The following is an 18,079-nucleotide window of genomic DNA, read 5'->3' as shown; positions in this document are numbered from 1 at the left end:
TCAGTCACTCAGTTTGATCACTTCTGTGACAGAATCATGTTTTGTCACTTTCATCTTTTCACAATTGATATTCCTGAAATGACAGTCATATTCTAATCCTCTAGTCCATCAAAAGAGCTGTTAATTAGAATGAATCAACCATTTTGTTAGTTTAAAATGGAAAAGAATATGCCTGTCTGGGTGTTACTGACATTTAATTTGAGTTTTGCATACAATTTAGAGGGAGATGCAGCATAACCTTTAGATCCTGTGTTGTATTTGCAAGATAGGCATCTTAAAAAAAAACGCAACAAAACAATGCAGTAAGATATTAAATGAAGCAGTAATTACTGCACTTTTTCTTCTTGGATTTGTGTTTATTGTTTAATACATTAGTATCTTCTTTATGAGAAGAAGCAAATTCCTTTACTTGCTGTCAGAATCAGAATTTAGCAACATAATGTTTTTTGTTTCTGTTTCTTAATTTGCTCATAAGACTGATAATTTCTTTTTGAATGAGTTTATGCCATTTAATGAAATATCTGATCCCTGAGATAAACTGAAGTTTAATTTGCAGTTTAGAAGTTCCCATCTAGGGAAATATTTTCCTCTGATTTCTACCTTAGACATTTTGAACTGGATGTTGCAGGTAGCTACAGGACTATATAGCTGCTTCTATAAATACTTCTGTAATACAAGAGATGGCAGGTTTGCCTTGCAAGGTTTGGCCTTTTGGAGTAATTTTAGGTTTTTTTAATAGACAACATGGCAAGCCCGGGTAAAGATAACTTCAGAATGAAAAGCTACAAGAATAATGCACTTAATCCCCAAGAAATGCGCCGACGAAGAGAGGAGGAAGGAATCCAGCTTCGGAAGCAGAAGAGGGAAGAACAGGTAAGTATCTTGGTGAGCTGTTAACCGCTAAGCACTCGTGAAGCTAAATTCAGATATGTGAAAGGGCTTGAACAGATTTCTCCTGTGAAGCAGAATCCAGAATACCAGGTTGAATGTCTTTTCGTGCAGTGTCGGGAGGCACCAGGTACCTCTCAATAGGATCATAAAACAAAAAAAGTAAACAGAAGCCCTCTTAAGTCACTGGAGCACACAGAGCAGAGACCCATGATTTAAGTTTAATCCTTACCCTAGGTTTAAACATGTAAGACTGGGCTGAAAGGATACTCTTATTTCCAGTAAGGATTCGAAACCTTGCATCCCCTTCCAGAATTTGGGCCCCAAGTTCCGTTGTTACAAGGGAGAGGATAATTTTTATCAGCACTTCAAGTGCCCAAGAGCTTTTCTACAGTAATTTATTAAAGTGCCTACCGATTAGTAATCCTTGAATTGTTTTATATAACATTAACAGTTGTCCTTATGGATTTTCTAGTGATCAGAGTCATGTACTTGTTGTATAATTTAATGGTTTGTGGTAGTTCCTTTGCTCAAAATGTTTAGTAGTTTCTTGCCAGGGAAGTAAGGAATGTAGTTTGTTTTTCTGCTTGGTCTAAAGTGGCTGAATTGGTCTCCCACAGCCTAGAGAGTGTCTCAGGCACTGATCTACAGTCTTTTCAGAGCTGGGAATGCTTATGCTTCTCGTGGAAAAGTGGTGCTACAGCGTGGAAAAAGAGTTTAACTTAGTTGAGCCAGAGAGATGAGAGTAAGATGTAGTACGATACTGGAACATTTCCCTGTGAATGGATAACTGCCTTGCAGTTTCTGTCAAAAGTTTTGTTAGTGTATTTTTTAGTAAATACCACCTAGATAAATTATGAAAATTACTAATGTGTCCTCTGCTACACTGACTGTTGTAACAGTGAGAATACTGTTATGCTCTCTTTGGTCTGAATTTGTTGAACTGGTGTTTTTCAGCTCTCCTTGAACTGGGGAGAACAAGTTTATGCAGGGAGATGAAACTGCTTTTGCTCTAGGAGAAATCATAACTGATAGATAGACCATGATCCTAAACAGTAACAGTTTACACATTCCATCCAAGAGCATCTGTGTCCTTGAGTGTCAGAAAGAATGGCTGGTCTTCCAGAAGAGGAATGTTGTCCCTTCTTCATTTATTGGGTTTAAATGGAATCAAACCTTGTTTCCATCCAGGATTCTGCAATTGTTTTGTATCCAGGGTTGTGTCCAGTTGCGAAGTGTGTTAACAAGGGAGAGGATGCCTTGGTTTGGGTTCCTATTTGAAATATATGTAAACATGGAGTTGCTTCTGCAATTTTGGGCATGTACAGTAGCAGAAGTCTAGGTGTCTTTAGACACCTACAGGACAAAACCTTCAGGATTCAGTAGGAGGTTTCATTATTATTGCTTACAGGTGATGTTTCCAACATTTCCTTTTTAAGATACCAACATAATATTCTTAGAATTGTTAATTACAGTAGTTGTAAGTGTAGTACTGAATTAAAGATAAAAATTTAGGTTTGCTTTCTAGAAGAAAACGGGCTAATGTGAATGTTTTACTTGTATGCCAGAAAATGAAGAGGCTCTCATTAAGCATAGCTTATCACATACTATGTTGCTGGTATGTATTTTAAGCGTAATCAGTGCATGCTGCCAATTGTAAAATGATTTTTGGATGTGGAGAATGCTTAATGTTAGATAACTTGAAAGTTAACCTTGAAGCTGGGTTATTTTTTCTCCAACTCTGTTAAAATTATTCTGTTTTAATCTTTCTTCTGCTAAAACAAAAACATTGGCACTATGTTGATGATTATTATCTAAAAAGGGAGAAAGTAGTTTGTAGAATACTGTTTCCTGCTTAAAAGTAAAAGCTAATTATGGGGGGTAAAATACTAAAAGTAAAAAGATCTGTACCTTCTTTTTGCTACACGTGTAAAAAATGTATGGGTCTTTGCTAATTAAAAAGAACTTTAGTTTTTAAGTGTCTCTCCGAAATGTTGCCATTTATCAAGATACAGATACAGTAGTGTTTTTCTATTCAAGTTCTTTAAACTTTGATATAGAATTTCATTTGCATGGTTGAGCAGGAAGGTGAGTGGTTGAAATACTTTCAATAGTGTTGGTGAAAACATTTTCTTCAAGTGGATGTCATCAGTACCTGTTCTATGGTAAGTTTTAATGTCTCCCCAAAATTTCTTCTTTGTTTAGCTATTTAAACGCCGAAACGTTTCTCTCCCGGGAAATGAAGAATCTATGGTAGAAAGTCCAATTCAGGATCCTGATGTCAGCTCTACTGTACCTATTCCAGAGGTAACTGCTTTACAGTGTATTTAAAATATTATCTGCTAATGTGCATAGTACTAGACATAAGAAATCCTCCTTTCATTCTTAGGAAGAAGTTATTACAGTAGATATGGTGCAGATGATTTTCTCAGATGATCCTGATCAGCAACTCACAGCAACTCAGAAATTCAGAAAATTACTATCTAAAGGTACGTGAAAATTGCCTGATGTATTTTGTACTAAGAGTTTTAGTCATAGTCAGTTAACCTTTAGTTTTGTTTAAAATAGAGCTTGCTGAAACTTCTAGTTCTGTTTATAGAGAAACTGTGCCAGCTCTCTTCCGACCTAATGGCTAAATACAAAGAGCTTCATTATTCTAACGTTAAGGCTTTCAGACAAAGTAACAAAAGCAAGGATATTTTGATCGAAGTGTCCAGGGCAGTAACTAACTGCACACTAACATTACTTACAGTACTTGCTGCAGTGATTCAGTTTCTGATTCTCACTTTGTAATTGAGGGGAGGAAAAAATTATATGGCTGCTAAAGAATGGTTGTAACTTGTTTTTGTCTAGAATGTAAGAGGCACACTCTTAAATTAATGCCAGCGTTTGTATCGCATGATAGGTGAAGGTATGCTAGATCATTTAAAATAGTATCTAATCATAATTGGTCTTGAGCACTGACTTGAGCTACTGGTTGAAGGAACAGTGGTTTGTAAGGTTACTAACATGCAGGCGGATAATAGTAGGTGTTACTATTATGATACGTAATAGGGTGTTTACTACTGATGCTGCAGTCTTTCTAAATTTGAAAGTTTAGTTCCTTCATTTGAGATTAAAATGATTGAATGCTGAAAATTTTAATAAGAGCTGAGAATCACATTCATGTTTTGTGTCATGCCGAAAAATTAATTTATCTGGTCCTTTTTGTTATGCTTACACAAATATGTTTGCTTTTATTCCCTAGAGCCTAATCCACCTATAGATGAAGTCATACAAAAACCTGGAGTAGTACAGAGATTTGTGAAATTTCTGGAGAGGAATGAGAATTACACTTTGCAAGTGAGTTCAGCTGGTACTGATAGGGGGTTTGGAATGGGATTGGAAACCCCCCAAAAGAGTTTTGGAAAGCATGTGATTTACTTTTTTTTAATATATATAACCAAATTTAATTATTTTTAACTATTAAAGCTGCAAGTTTTAATTGTCTACAGTGTCAGTTACTGTCACTGAAATTGTTACTTGGCTTTGGCAAATTTCATAGTCGTCGTTAGGGTTATATTCAGCTGGTCAAATACTTGAGTGCAAGAGGGTTTCCAGAGGGATATATTGAGATCATCAGGCACTGATGCGTGTTCATAAACTGTTTTATGTGTGCTGCATATCTTGAGTATTTTTCAGTTGAAATCTTAGAGAAGAAGAAAACAAATATGGGACACTGAAAGGCCTGTATGAAACCCTCTTAGAAAATTACTAATTACTACTGTTACTTTGGAAAATATGTAATTAACAGTAGGAGTAACCAGTTCTGTCTATTTGTGGGAGCCCTGGGAATGGCATGTAGAAGTTGTATACATTCATGTTAGAAGACTTAACTTCAGCAGAAGGAATTTGTACTAATTAATAATGTTTTGAAATCTTCTTAGAGTTAGTGCTGCAGGCTAAAACCTAAAAATAATTTACATACTGATGGCTCTTGTCAGTCAATGCCAATTCCTTTATTTTATTTTATAGACAATAGTAGTAATAATTATATCTTGGTGGAAAGGAAGAAAAGTTGGAAAATTAACTTCTGCAACTCTCATGTAAAATTGTTTGTTGTGAATTTAGGTTCATTGCTGTGTGATTTAACATTTGTGTTCCTCAACAGTTTGAAGCAGCTTGGGCTTTGACAAACATAGCGTCTGGTACTTTTCTGCACACCAAAGTTGTAATTGAAACTGGAGCTGTTCCAATTTTTATTAAATTGCTTAGTTCAGAACATGAAGATGTACAGGAGCAGGTAACTGTTTTATAACTGCTTAAAATTCATCTATGAGTGTCTTTTGGGAAGGTGTGTTGTTAGAATGGTTTTGAGCCCCGTTTGCCTACTAGACCATTGATCTGGCTCCAGGAAGAAAAAAATTTACCTTCAGTGTATTTTTTTTCCTCTGCTTCTTCCAGGTTTCTTTGAATCTGTTTTTTATTTCATGTTATTGAGTAATTTTAAGAAATCACCTCATTTCTATTGTAGCATGTAGAGGTGGACAGGATATGAAACACCATAATAGAAATAATATAGTAGGAAACAATGTGGAATTTTTTTTCCCTATGTTATCTTGTGGCTATAAAGCGACATCTTATCCTACATCTTATTATGTTACAGTCTTCATTAATATTTTCCTGAACCTTCTTTTTTTTTTTTTTTTGTTTTGGAGCGTGAGTTGTTCATGTTTAAGAGACACTGTAATTTACTGGTTTTTAGTTAGCGTGTTTGAAAGTTTGTACAGTGCAAGTTCATGATTTACCTTTCTTATTCCTCGTACATTGTTTGCAACTTTGAGCCAGCTTATTGAATCTAACACCCGTAGTGAGCAAATGTAACTATGGAAAATAGCAGGTGCATCCTTTTTACTGTAAAGCACGTGAACAAACATATTTTCAAAATGAAATAGTTTTGTCGCTTGAAAGGGTGACTTCAAATGTAGGTAATTGACTTTGTGTGAGTTTACAAATGATGCAATATAGAAATCCGTAGTAGTCTTCTGAAATTTTTTATTTGGAACTATGCTGCTTTTTCTATTCTATAATATTTGCTATAAAAAAATGTATAGATCATCTGTAAAAGTTGATTTGCAAGTATGTGTAAACTCATTTGGATGCTTTGCTTTTTAAGGCAGTGTGGGCTCTTGGAAACATTGCTGGTGACAACGCAGAATGCAGAGACTTTGTTTTAAACTGTGGAATATTACCACCCCTCTTAGAGTAAGTGTTGTAAATTAATGCTATAACTATATATATAACTATATATACCAGGTATAGATAACTGTAAACTTCAGTTTATTTTAAAATAATACAAGCTTTCTGCTAAATGGAGAATACTTCCTTTTTTTTTTTTTTGCTGTGAGTCTAATACTTTGTATTACCTGAGCCTCTTGCATATCTTTAGTTCTTGACTGGAAGCTTGACACTGGTTGCAAAAACAGAGAACTGGTATGAAATTCCTGTACTGTGCAGAACTCTGTGTTGCCAGAGTTCTCGATAGATAGGATGGGAGAGATGACTTACACTTGCATTTCTATGAGTCTTAACTGGCTGGGCAGGAGGCTGATTTCCGCAACTTTGTCCAAAAAGCTCCGAGCTTTTGTTTTGCTCACTATCCATTTGCTTATTCTGATGAGCTGACAGAGGAGTTGTTACATGAGCTGTGTTCCACCAGAAAAATTCTTTTCACTAAGGAATATCATTCCAACCTGCCCTTGAGCACTTCCAGTGATGAGGCATACACAGCTTTTCTGGGCAGCGTGTTCTGGTGTCTCACTGCGCTCGTAGTGAAGAAATTCCTAATGCCTGATCTAAACCTACCCTGCTCCAATTTAAAGCCATTGCCCCTTATCCTGTCGCCCCATGCCCTTGTAAACAGTCCCTCCCCAGCTTTCCTGTAGGCCCCCTTTAGTTACTGGAAGGCTGCTTCCTATAAGGTCTCCCACAACCCTTCTCCAGGCTGAACAACCCCAACTCTCTCAGCCTGTCCACATAGGAGAGGAGCTGCAGCCCTTTGATCATCTTTGTGGCCCTCCTCTGGACCTGCTCCAACAAGTCCATGTCGTTCTTGTGTTGGGGCCTCCAGAGCTGGACCAGTACTGCAGATGGGGTCTCACAAGAGCAGTGGGGCAGAATCACCTCCCGTGACCTGCTGGACACGTTTCTTTTGATGGAGCCTAGGACACGGTTGGCTTTTTGGTTTGCAAGCACACACTGCCAGCTCATGTTGAACATCTCATCAACCAGCACCCCCAAGTCCTCTGCAGGGCTGCTCTCAGTCCACTAGATCTGAGAATGAGGTGTCTACCCAGAATAATCTACTCAGATTCGGTTGATTCTAAGAAAATATTTGCAGCATATAAGCTATGAAGAGCAATAAATTGAAACTAGTCCCTAATAATAGGATTTCTTTTCCTGATTTGAAGTACTGTTGGTAATAATAGACGTAAATAGACTTAACATTTCAGTAAGAAGTTACTATTTTTGTTATTGTTGTCTCTCTTTGGCAGACTGTTAACAAATTCAAATCGTCTTACCACAACGAGAAATGCAGTCTGGGCTCTCTCAAATCTCTGTAGAGGAAAGAACCCACCTCCAGACTTCAGTAAGGTATAATAAATTATTTATTTTGAGAAATTGTAAAGCTGAAGACTTAACATTTGCAATATGTTATAATCCACAGAATTTTTGAATCTGGAGATAGACTCAATTTTATCTTTTCAATGTAATTGCACAAACTGGTTCATCTGTATCTGCAAAAAAACCGTCTATTTTTACTATTATTGCTGATAGGTATCAAGTACTTAAAAACCTGAGACTGTAGCTAGTCAGGTGCAAATAGTCATTAACTGGTATTAAATGATGGACAAATAATTCAGCACTAAACCCTTTGGGGCTGTATTTTCTCCACATCTGTGGTTTTTTGACTGAAGGTTTTCTAAATGATTTTTTTTTTATATTTTATGACTGTGAGTGAGTGCTGGAGGAATAAAATTTTGAATTTTCTGCTCTGTCAGATGCAGTTAAATCAGACTATGATGACAGCGGTAATTTGCCTACATGGTGTCGCCTTCAGTTCCTCTTCTCTCCAGTATGTGGTTAAAAAGACAGGAAGTCTGTAAAGGCTAGTAGGAGTATTAGGTCCTTGTTTTCAGTATGAAATTGATTTCTGGCATAGTTAATAACATTGAAGGATTAAAAGAACTGAACATTGAATATTCTGGTAGAACAGGCTGAAGTTAAATGGTCTTTAAAGATAACCTGGAGAGAATTTACATGTCTTGAAGTTTACCTTATGGGGTGGCAATTACTGTTACTACTACTGAATAATTTTTGCAGAGATGTTAACAAAAAGGGAGGATTTCTGATGTCAATTAATTAATCACCTCACAATTGCTATGCCTGTGTTTGTATCCTTCAGTAGTGGTTTGTTCCAGTAGTAAAAAATGAGCAAGACTTCTTGCTGCTTAAATTCTTATAAGTTCAGTGGAAAACTGAAGTTATCTGCCCTGTAGGCAGCTGCTAGTAAGAATAGTTCCTCTGCTTTTTGCTCTTTGTAGTAGCACCAGCTGGACACATAAAGGAAGGTGAATTCCATAACTGATAGAAGATAAGTAATTAAGTTCTATGAGGAAAAATTAAATTCCCAAGCTGTACGGCTGAAGTCTGTCAGGTTCCAAATGGTCTAGTTCATTTGGTTCTGCCTGTGTGGAATTTGTAGGAGATTAAGTCTACTAAGTTGTAGTGAGAACTGAAGTCAGACGTTGCCTGTTTGATTTGGTTCAGTGAATGTTGAGTCCCCTCTGAATTGCTTTGAGTTTCTTTGTGGTAAAGCAGTTGTAAATCGGTTATTACCAATTACCTCTAGTACTCCTACAAAGACACCAATGTCAACAAATATTATTACTTTGGAGTTCTGTTACCTGAGTGATTCAAAACAGCATCAGTAATTCCTGATCATCTGGTTATGTGTAAAACTAGTTGTTTTCTGTTTACGCTGAACAATTGTATACCTGATGTAGTAACTCTAAATAAATAGGTTGTGAATCAGAATTTATCCAATTTGCCAGTTTGATTTGGATATCTAGTTTGTGAGGTGTTTTGCCTAGGTCCTGATTTGTTAATGAGCTTGTGTGCTTTGGCAGTAAATAGTTTCACACCTTTATGCCTTTGCAGAATGTTCTCTGAAACTTGAAAAATATGAAACACCTAATTTTATGCAATATTTTTCTTTAACTTAGGTTGCTCCTTGCTTAAATGTTTTATCAAGACTGTTGTTTAGCAGTGACCCGGATGTGTTAGCAGATGCTTGCTGGGCCCTCTCTTACCTTTCAGATGGTCCCAATGATAAAATTCAAGCTGTTATTGATTCTGGAGTGTGTAGAAGATTGGTAGAGCTGCTTATGTAAGTCTTCTCTTCACCGATGATTCTGTCTTACAGTACTGTTAATGAATAAAAATTGAGTTGTTTTTTCTCACCTCAAGACTGAATTTATTTTGTGAGAAGTGATGAACATGAATTCAGTCTGAAGCCTTTTAAGTTGTTTGCTAGGTTGATTGGCTCCTTGGATTTTTCCTGAAATTGACAGTGAAAAAAGGTTTTTACCAAGGTATTCCTTTAAAATTTAATGTAAGATTTCCTTTACATGGAGGAATAGAAGGGTGAAGACTGAAGACCACGTTTGAATTGTAAATTAATTTGTCAGCTTTTTTTTAATTTCACTGTTGAATTTTGGTTTCTTGCCTTTCCAGATGCAGTTACAGTACACACAGTTCTTGGGCTCATGAAGTCCAGAGGCAGCTTTGTGCCACTTTTTAACTGTTCAAAACTCAAAATTTGGTTTATGATTCATTATTTTCCTAGAAAGGGAGGCTAAAGCCCTGTGTTCCCCTGGGGACTGCAGAGTCGGTCAGGGTAGTATTGCCCCATGCTGACAGATCAGTACAGCCCAGTACAGTTCCCTGTGGAAAGCTCGTTGGTGTCGCTGTCAGGAGAGGGTCAGATGCTTTCTCTTATGTAGAAGCTTTTGGACGACTGAGTAGTTTTCCTTCGCCCTCACCTAAGGGAGTTGAATATGGGAATGTGGGCTTTTTTGTGTACTGGCTTCTGGGCTTATTTACTTAAAAAAGGGAGGAGTTCACTTACAAAGGCAGGGCTGCTAAGTTTTAATATACAGCTAATAACGTCCCTTATGTTTCAGTGGCTGTTGAGTGATGCAGGTTCCAGTATTGTCTTCAATAACACTTGAGCTGGGTGAAATGAATCTGCTGGACAGATTGCTCCACATCATATTGTTCCACAGATGGCCTTTCCTTAAATCAGCAGTGCAGTGGTGGGCTTGTAGTCATCAAATTTGGCTGAATAGGGGGAACGTGTGAGACGTAGTGCAGTATTTTCTATAACTATAAATTTAGCACCTGAAGTAAACTGTTGTTCAGTAAAAATGCAAAATTATATTTAGCACTTTGTAATATCAAGTAATTTAATATTTGTCTCCAGGCATAATGATTACAAGGTGGTATCCCCTGCATTAAGAGCAGTTGGAAATATTGTTACTGGGGATGATATCCAAACACAGGTAAGACTAGTTGATTAAGAAAAACAAATTTGCAGGACAGACTTTTGTCCTGTACAGGTATCTGCATGCCTATATATTTATGTATATTATATAACCTAGTTTTCAATTCTCAAATTATTTTAGGTGATTCTAAACTGCTCTGCATTACCCTGTCTCTTGCACTTGCTTAGTAGTCCCAAGGAATCTATACGAAAAGAAGCGTGCTGGACTGTTTCTAATATTACTGCAGGAAACAGAGCTCAGATTCAGGTAAGACCTCTATATTTGTTACTATTGGTTTTGTTTTCATTTTAGTAGTTCACTTGGTTTTCCTTTACAAGGAGAAATAAGTAGATTTAAATGTTTTCTTCTAAATTTTGAATTCTGCATCAGAGTATGTGTTTCCATATGTTGGGGGTTTTTTCCCCCCTCTACTTCAGTTGGAGATAAAATATTACTTCTTCATGTCATTTAAAATACATAATATAGTCTCCAATTATAGACATAGTTTTCTATGGAAACTGCAAACCTAAATAAAATGGACAAAGTGAAATTTTGTTCTCGGGCTTAATCTCGATTTCAAAAGCTCAGGTTTTAGTGCTTCTGTCAAGCGTTAGGACATAATGTCATTGTCCTAACCAGGACAATGTCATAAGATTTTTAAATGGGCCCATCCACTAAGCAGTATTCTGTCCACCAGAGACAGAGAAATCAAAAACGGTGGTACTCTGATGGCTACTGCCATAGTGCAATGTTGGGATAGTTCTGAATGTCAGGTTAGTGTTTCTGGTTTGTGTGGAGCCTTCTAAAAAAACATTGTTTGCTTCAGTATCAACAGGCATCAACCAACTCTTGCAGTGAAGGATATTAATGTTCTTTGTATATGCTGAGTATTAATTATCATATAATACTGCAATTTCATCTTTTAGGCTGTTATAGATGCAAATATTTTTCCAGTATTGATTGAAATTCTTCAAAAAGCTGAATTTCGCACTAGAAAAGAAGCAGCATGGGCCATAACTAATGCAACATCAGGGGGAACCCCTGAACAGATTAGGTAAGTTTGTATATATTAACTAATTTCTCTGCCTAAGTATCTTCTCCAAGGCATTTTTATTTCTGCATTTGAATCTTGACAAACCTAGCAACAAAATCCTAAACACAACTGTAATTCTTTATAATTCTGTCTGTACTACAGGGACTAAACATGTAAAAATTCAGAAAAATTAGTAAAATATATGCAGTAGACTTTAATGCTGCTTTGTTTCAGTTGTATTACAGCTAAATCTTTCACAGGGTTGTCTTCTAGAGTTGCTATTATATTGTCAAACGCAATTGGAACAGGTAACGAACAGTTTTAGTATTTGAAAATGGAAAGCTTTGGGAGAGTTGTTTAGAAAACTTGGACAATGGGATTGTATCTTTGTGGAGAGATTTCAGGAATTTTAGTGCTTTCTTCATGTATTTTCTTAGAACCACTGGGTGTTACCAGAAGTAAAGAAAGTTTGTTGGTGGTTTTTTGCTGTTATTTTGATTGCGTGTATAATGTAGCATCATAGAATTTAGCATATTTTAAATAAATTCTAATTCAGGATCTTCAAACAGTAAATGTGTATGTAATACTATAAAAGTAGCTTCTTGTCACAAAACACAGTTTTAGTATCTGTGTCATGGAGTTCTAGTCCTTTTAATGTCTTCAAGGTACTACTGTCTAACTGCAGGATATTTTAAAACCCCTAAATAAACATGACTGTGTTCATTTTACTTGCACATTAGAAACAAGGACACAGGTTCGGACCTGCAGAAGTTCATACAGGATTTTGTGAAAAATTGGAAAAAGGAATAGGACAATTACAAGCCTTTTTTTAAATATTTACAATTATGCTGATAGCTTAGTGCACTGTGTTAGCACAGAGCAGTGTCCAGTGTTTTTATCTGTCTCTGAGGTGTTTACTTGGTATTTTTGCCACTACAAAATTTCAGATGCCTGAGAAAAGAACTTGCTGCTAAAACTTAACTTTTTTTCTCTTACATTCTGTTAAACTTATCTGAATAACATAAGTGAAAAGGAGTTGAAAAGACTACAGACTCCACAATCGAGTTAGGAATATGCACATTCAATTTTCTCATTAGGGTAAATTAAGGGTGTTTATTCCATTTCAGACTAAGCTGATCTTTTTGGTGTTGCATGTGTTAGAATTTTTTGGTTTGTTTTGTTCACTTCTTTTTAGCAAAATTAAGGACCAGTAGGGATAGAGTGGCAACAAATGTGCTGGATGATCATTCCTTCTTTTTTCCCCACCCCCTTCTGTTTCTCTGCTGTTATAAAGGTATTTGGTAGCGCTAGGTTGTACCAAGCCTCTTTGTGACCTCCTGACTGTGATGGATTCCAAGATAGTCCAGGTGGCTTTAAATGGACTTGAAAATATTCTGCGTCTTGGAGAACAAGAGTCTAAGCAAAATGGAATGGGCATTAATCCTTACTGTGCCCTTATAGAGGAGGCATACGGTAAGAAATTACTTCTTGTAAAATTATATACCTGAACTTCCTTATTTCAGACTGTAGAAACAAAACCATTGTGAACCATTTTGAAATTCATAGGTAAGTTTAACACAGAATTACTTCAAGCATAAACAGACATTAAAGTATCAGAAATTAAGTAATGTCACATAGTGGGAAAAGTAGTTACATGCAGAAAATCTGTGGATGTTTGTCTGTCGTCAGTTTATGAAATGTCACTCTAGAGAAACATTCTCAGAACTATTCAATACGTAGATGTCCTACTCTGTTGGAGCCATGGTTTGTGTAAGTTTATCAGCCAATCCTAAATACGGTTTTATTACTTTAATGTATAGTCCTGTCTGGTACAGTTTCATTACCTACAGGGATGTGAGATCAGAGTTTGTTTTTCTTATTTCTACAGCAGAATCACATTTTTAAATATCAGTAATAGCAAAATCTACTTCAGATCATAAAGTTATGTAAGCTGTATTTGTCTGAAAATGTCTTGTTCTGTTTCTTCTTTCAAGAGCTGTTGAATTAAACCACATTTTAAAGGTGGAGTATCAAAACTGTTAGTGACATTTCATTACTAAATGCTTTGGATTTAACAAAACTAATGTAAAAACTCGCTTACAAAGAATCTGGCATTATTTATGGAGGGTTATCTTTTTGTAGCTCTGTCAAAATAAAATTGGCAGACATTTGTGTTTCAGAAACTGCTAATAACGATTGTAATTGACAACATTATATCTGATTAGATGGTACCAACTTTTCTGTAAGGAAGGCTTTAAATCTGAATTCCCTGTTACGGAGTTTTATATCTAAAATTAAGTGCATACTTGGAGAACATACCTCACAAGAGGAATAAGTACTGAATACTTTAATGGAATTTATTCTGTTCCAGATTTTGAGTCTGTTCATCATTTCAACTAACGAGTGTCTTAAGTTCTTTTTCCTTTACCAGTTAAGCATAGGCTGCTGAAGCTGTATAGTATAAGTTCAAGTAGGGGAAACAGCTAATTAAATCACCCCTGTAGCTTTGGCATCTATAGTCACCAGAAGGGTTTGTGTCAGCTGTTCCTAATCCAACTTAAGTGAAAACTGTCTTATCTTAAATAGCTAAAAAGGAGTTCTGAATCAACCTAACTGACTGCCAAGCACTTAACCTCTGCTCTGCTGACAGAATTATGTCCTCTGTCTTACCTTTGGAAGGATACTATAAGCCTTTGGAAGGATAGTATCTTCAAGTCCTAAAATGAAGTCTGAAAAAAGATAGTAGACTGTGCCCAGTGACAACTCCATAATAGGGGACAGAAGACAAAGAGTAAAAGAAAAAGAAATGGATATACTAGAAATTGCTATAGCAAACAGTTTATGCCATCCTAATGCTATACAGATTCATTTTCTTTATAGCCATAGCATATTTCTTTGTAGGTACTACAGCCTCCTCCTCGTTAGTTGAATTGGTATTGTTTCAGCATAGTTATAAAATTAATTTGGACAGAAGAAAATGCTGCACAAAGTGAAGACTAGAAATACATGGGTTAGGAAATTAAGAATTAATGATATCAAATGAGATGATTTGGGACTGCATTTATTTTTTGTCTAAAAATTACCACTACACTATATGCTGTTTCCATTTGAATTCCTCATTCAAGCAACTGATTTTGAAAATGTTTTGGTTTGAATTTAGGACTCGATAAAATTGAATTTCTTCAGAGGCATGAAAACCAAGAGATCTACCAGAAGGCTTTTGAACTCATAGAACATTACTTTGGTGTTGAAGAGGAAGATTCCAGTATTGCACCTCAGGTGGATGAAAGTCAGCAGCAGTTTGTGTTTCAACAGCAGGAGGCTCCAATGGAGGGGTTTCAGCTGTAAACTACTGAAGACAAGCATAAAATATGAACACTTTTTGGGTTTTGTTTTGTTCCCCAGAAGTCTTTTCTTTATGGCCAAAGTTAGAGGAAAAGTTTTGCAGAGATAGATGAAGAAGCAGCTCATGCACTTTTATATATTGTGTTGGATACAACCGTTCTTTGTTTTCTATTTGTGTTTTTCATTATCTCTTATGTACAGAAAACAACTGTGAGTACTTATGTCTAAAGTAAAGCATTAAATGTGAATTAACAAGAACTGTTAAACTAAGACTTGGTAGGATTTTAGGTAGTGGTTCTGAATTTTTCATGTAGTCTCAAACTGCATTATCAGCAATACAGTTACTGATAGTTGCGTTTTTGGCAGTAGGCTTGACTTGCCCAGTCTATCAAATCTACCTCTTGTATTGAAGCAAAAACATTGCTTCAGAACTAAGGCATGAAATAAAGGTGAGCTTGTAAGAAGCTGAATTGGAATGTGAAAAATATTTATTTAAATTGTGAAACTTTTATGCATTACTTTACAACACACTGTTGGAATTTATTTATAAAATGTATTTAAAGACGTAATAGATATACATAGATAATGCTCATTACCTAATATAATTTTGAATATTATATGAAAAAGCTTTTTTTCTGAATTATGTGGGAAGAGAGGACTATTTTGGAGGTTTTCAAACTGGAATCAGCAGAGAGCTGCTTGCTGGTCTGTAATTGAAGCTGCTAAATGGCATTAAAAGTCAGCCACAAATACTGTACTTTGCAGTGGAAGCAGTTGCTGTAGTTACCACAAGAATGCAGCGATTACGAGTGACACAGATCCCAGAATCACCAAGCAGATGGTTTACGGCTGTCTCCTGACAAAACATGGTAACACCTCTTTAGTGTGAGAAACATTGTGATGTTTCCCATTGTAGCGCAGTAGGTTCCTCAAAGTTTAGACAGTAGGTGGTTTGTTTGGGTTTTTTTTTTTTTTGGCCGAATGTTACCGCCACTTGGCTTGTTCTTTAAGTTAACTAACTCTGGTTTTCTTTTGACAAGACAATAGAAATACTGTGGCGAAGAATGAATAGTGAGTCACTCCTTTCCAGTTGAAGGAAAAGTTTGTTGTACTGTAAATAGCATTAAGTATGTGGACACCAAAACTAACTAGAAGTTATTGTCATTAAATATTTAGGCTCTACAGTATACAGTGTTTGCTGTTAAACACTAAAAGAAATAGAATTCTAATACTTACATTAACATTTTTGAATTCAGAAAAATGTATGCTCTGCTTCAACTTGCATATAAGTAGTGTTTCTTGGTGTATTAGTAGTATATCTCATTTTGAGAAATTAGTACTTTGGGTTAAATCTGAAGTATGATTATTTTTTACTACCTGTAATTAATATATTAACATCTAACTGCTGGGTTAAGTGAAATGCTTGGCATATGAGAGCATTTCATGCTTCATAAAAAGCTGCAATTTAAACTTCAGATTCCTTATCCCATGGCACTGTGCTTGTCACTAAACAATATTTTAATGCACTGAAAAATACAGGTTAAAGGTGGTATCATTTACAGTACCATTTTATATTTAGAATTTTTTTTACATGCAAGTTAAGATTCTAAGATGTTTCACTTTGATGTTACAGCAATATGTACTATATTGTAATTGAATGTGGGACTTGAAGTGGATTTTCTAAGATTAATGGTCAATTTTGACTAAGATATAACCGAGGGGAAAGAAACCTCTTTTTGAAGTCTTTTTAGTGGAAGATAGACGTGTAAGATGTGTATATAGGAGTGCTGTTACTTTATGAACTCTGAATAATGAGATATTTTAGCAAATGACACTTTAAACCTAGATTTTTACAGCATTACAACCATTTTGAATAGTGTGATACTATTGAGTACAGCTGCCAAATTTTCATGTAATGTTAGATGATTGTACTTGTGCCCTTTTTACTCTCATAGTTTTAGGTTTTCATGTACTGACCCTTCCTTCTTTCCCCCTCCTCCCCGACCTGTTCAGAGTACAGGGTATCAATCATGGAAATCTACCAGTATCACTAGTTAAATGCTGAATTTCAATGTTGTTCTAGTGTAACAAAATTATTCAGGTAACAGGGTATTCCATGGTTTCTAACAACCTTGTTTTGATAACATAACCAGCTGTGCCTGCTTTTTATTTGGAGAACCCTGTAAAAACTGCATTTATAAGCCTCTCTAATTTAAACCAAATCTGAACTATCAAAATCCTGATTAAAAGACTTGAAAATGTAAAGAGGGGACATTTAAAGCATTGTATTTGTTTTGAAAGAATGTCTTCAGTTTTGTGGATATATTACTCTCTATGTGTGAACGGTTAGTGACTGCACTTTATGCATTTAGATAAAATATATTTCATGCCTCTGATACATTTAAATGTAATGGTTTAAAAGGGAACTAAAATTGATGGACTTCAGCTAATGAAAATCATTATTTAAACTCAACATTTAGTTTACCCTAAAATTGTAATGCAAATTCTTAAAGGATAAGTATACAGGACTGGCTTTTCCTGTTTTATCACTGGTTTTACATCACACTTCCTTAAAAGCGCAGAAACGGGCAATATAAAACCAAAGGTGATGACTTCAGGTCAGCTCTGGTGTAGTCATTTGCAGGTCAGGCCATGAATGTGATGCTGCTGCCTAAGCAGATGAAACCAGTGTAGAGGAAGAAAGAAATAACTGAGAAGAAAATCTCTTTAAGTTTTGTATTTTACATGGAATCTGAAGTGCCCCATCAGTTACAAATGAGTTTAAAAATACAAGATTTCGTGGGTTTGGTTTTAATTAAAAGGGTACCGTTTGTTCTGCTTAAATGTGAATAATAACTAGCTAATCTATGCAACTATGCAAAGCATAAGATTTTTTTTTTAGTTCCCTGTTGATACACTGAATCATATCTAATTTTTTCATTGTTGCACTTTTGTCTGAGGGTTCATACAGCTTTTTAATTTTCTAGTACTTGCTTTAAACACTGTTGCAATCAGAAAATAGTAATAATGGCACAGAAATACCTTAGCTGTAGAACAAGTTTGCAACTGGAAAGTATTTATTATTGAGTCTGTCTTTGAGAAAAAAAAAAATAGAAAAGATGCACCATTGTTTTTCCTCCACTGTTAATTCGCAGGTGGTTTAAATTTATTAAATTGTACAATAGAGGAGTTTTTTGCAATAGTTCTGCCAACTGGTATGTGAAGTTTA

At 35.7% G+C, this 18,079-nt stretch overlaps 1 protein-coding gene across 2 annotated transcripts; it reads left to right on the top strand.

Annotated features, from left to right (window-relative positions):
* The first annotated feature begins 744 nt into the window (after positions 1 to 744).
* On the top strand, positions 745 to 15,320 carry KPNA5 (karyopherin alpha 5 (importin alpha 6)). Of its 2 annotated transcripts, none has more exons than XM_009866005.1 (13): positions 745 to 873; positions 3,094 to 3,180; positions 3,278 to 3,377; positions 4,136 to 4,230; positions 5,039 to 5,170; positions 6,044 to 6,132; positions 7,422 to 7,521; positions 9,153 to 9,316; positions 10,412 to 10,490; positions 10,614 to 10,739; positions 11,399 to 11,526; positions 12,800 to 12,978; positions 14,666 to 15,320. In XM_009866005.1, the coding sequence occupies exons 1-13, from the start codon at positions 745 to 747 to the stop codon at positions 14,851 to 14,853; spliced, it is 1,596 nt and encodes a 531-aa protein (XP_009864307.1). In that variant the 3' UTR covers positions 14,854 to 15,320. The 2 variants fall into 2 exon arrangements, with proteins under 2 accessions (XP_009864307.1, XP_009864306.1); XM_009866004.1 differs by having other exon boundaries at positions 3,094 to 3,195.
* Positions 15,321 to 18,079: the final 2,759 nt, after the last annotated feature.

The sequence above is a fragment of the Apaloderma vittatum genome, unplaced genomic scaffold, assembly GCF_000703405.1.
Source record: "Apaloderma vittatum isolate BGI_N311 unplaced genomic scaffold, ASM70340v1 scaffold33673, whole genome shotgun sequence".
In the NCBI taxonomy this organism is placed as follows: Eukaryota; Metazoa; Chordata; class Aves; order Trogoniformes; family Trogonidae; genus Apaloderma; species Apaloderma vittatum.
The sequence above is the reverse complement of the archived record's forward strand: the minus strand, read 5'-3'. Positions and strand labels throughout refer to the sequence as shown.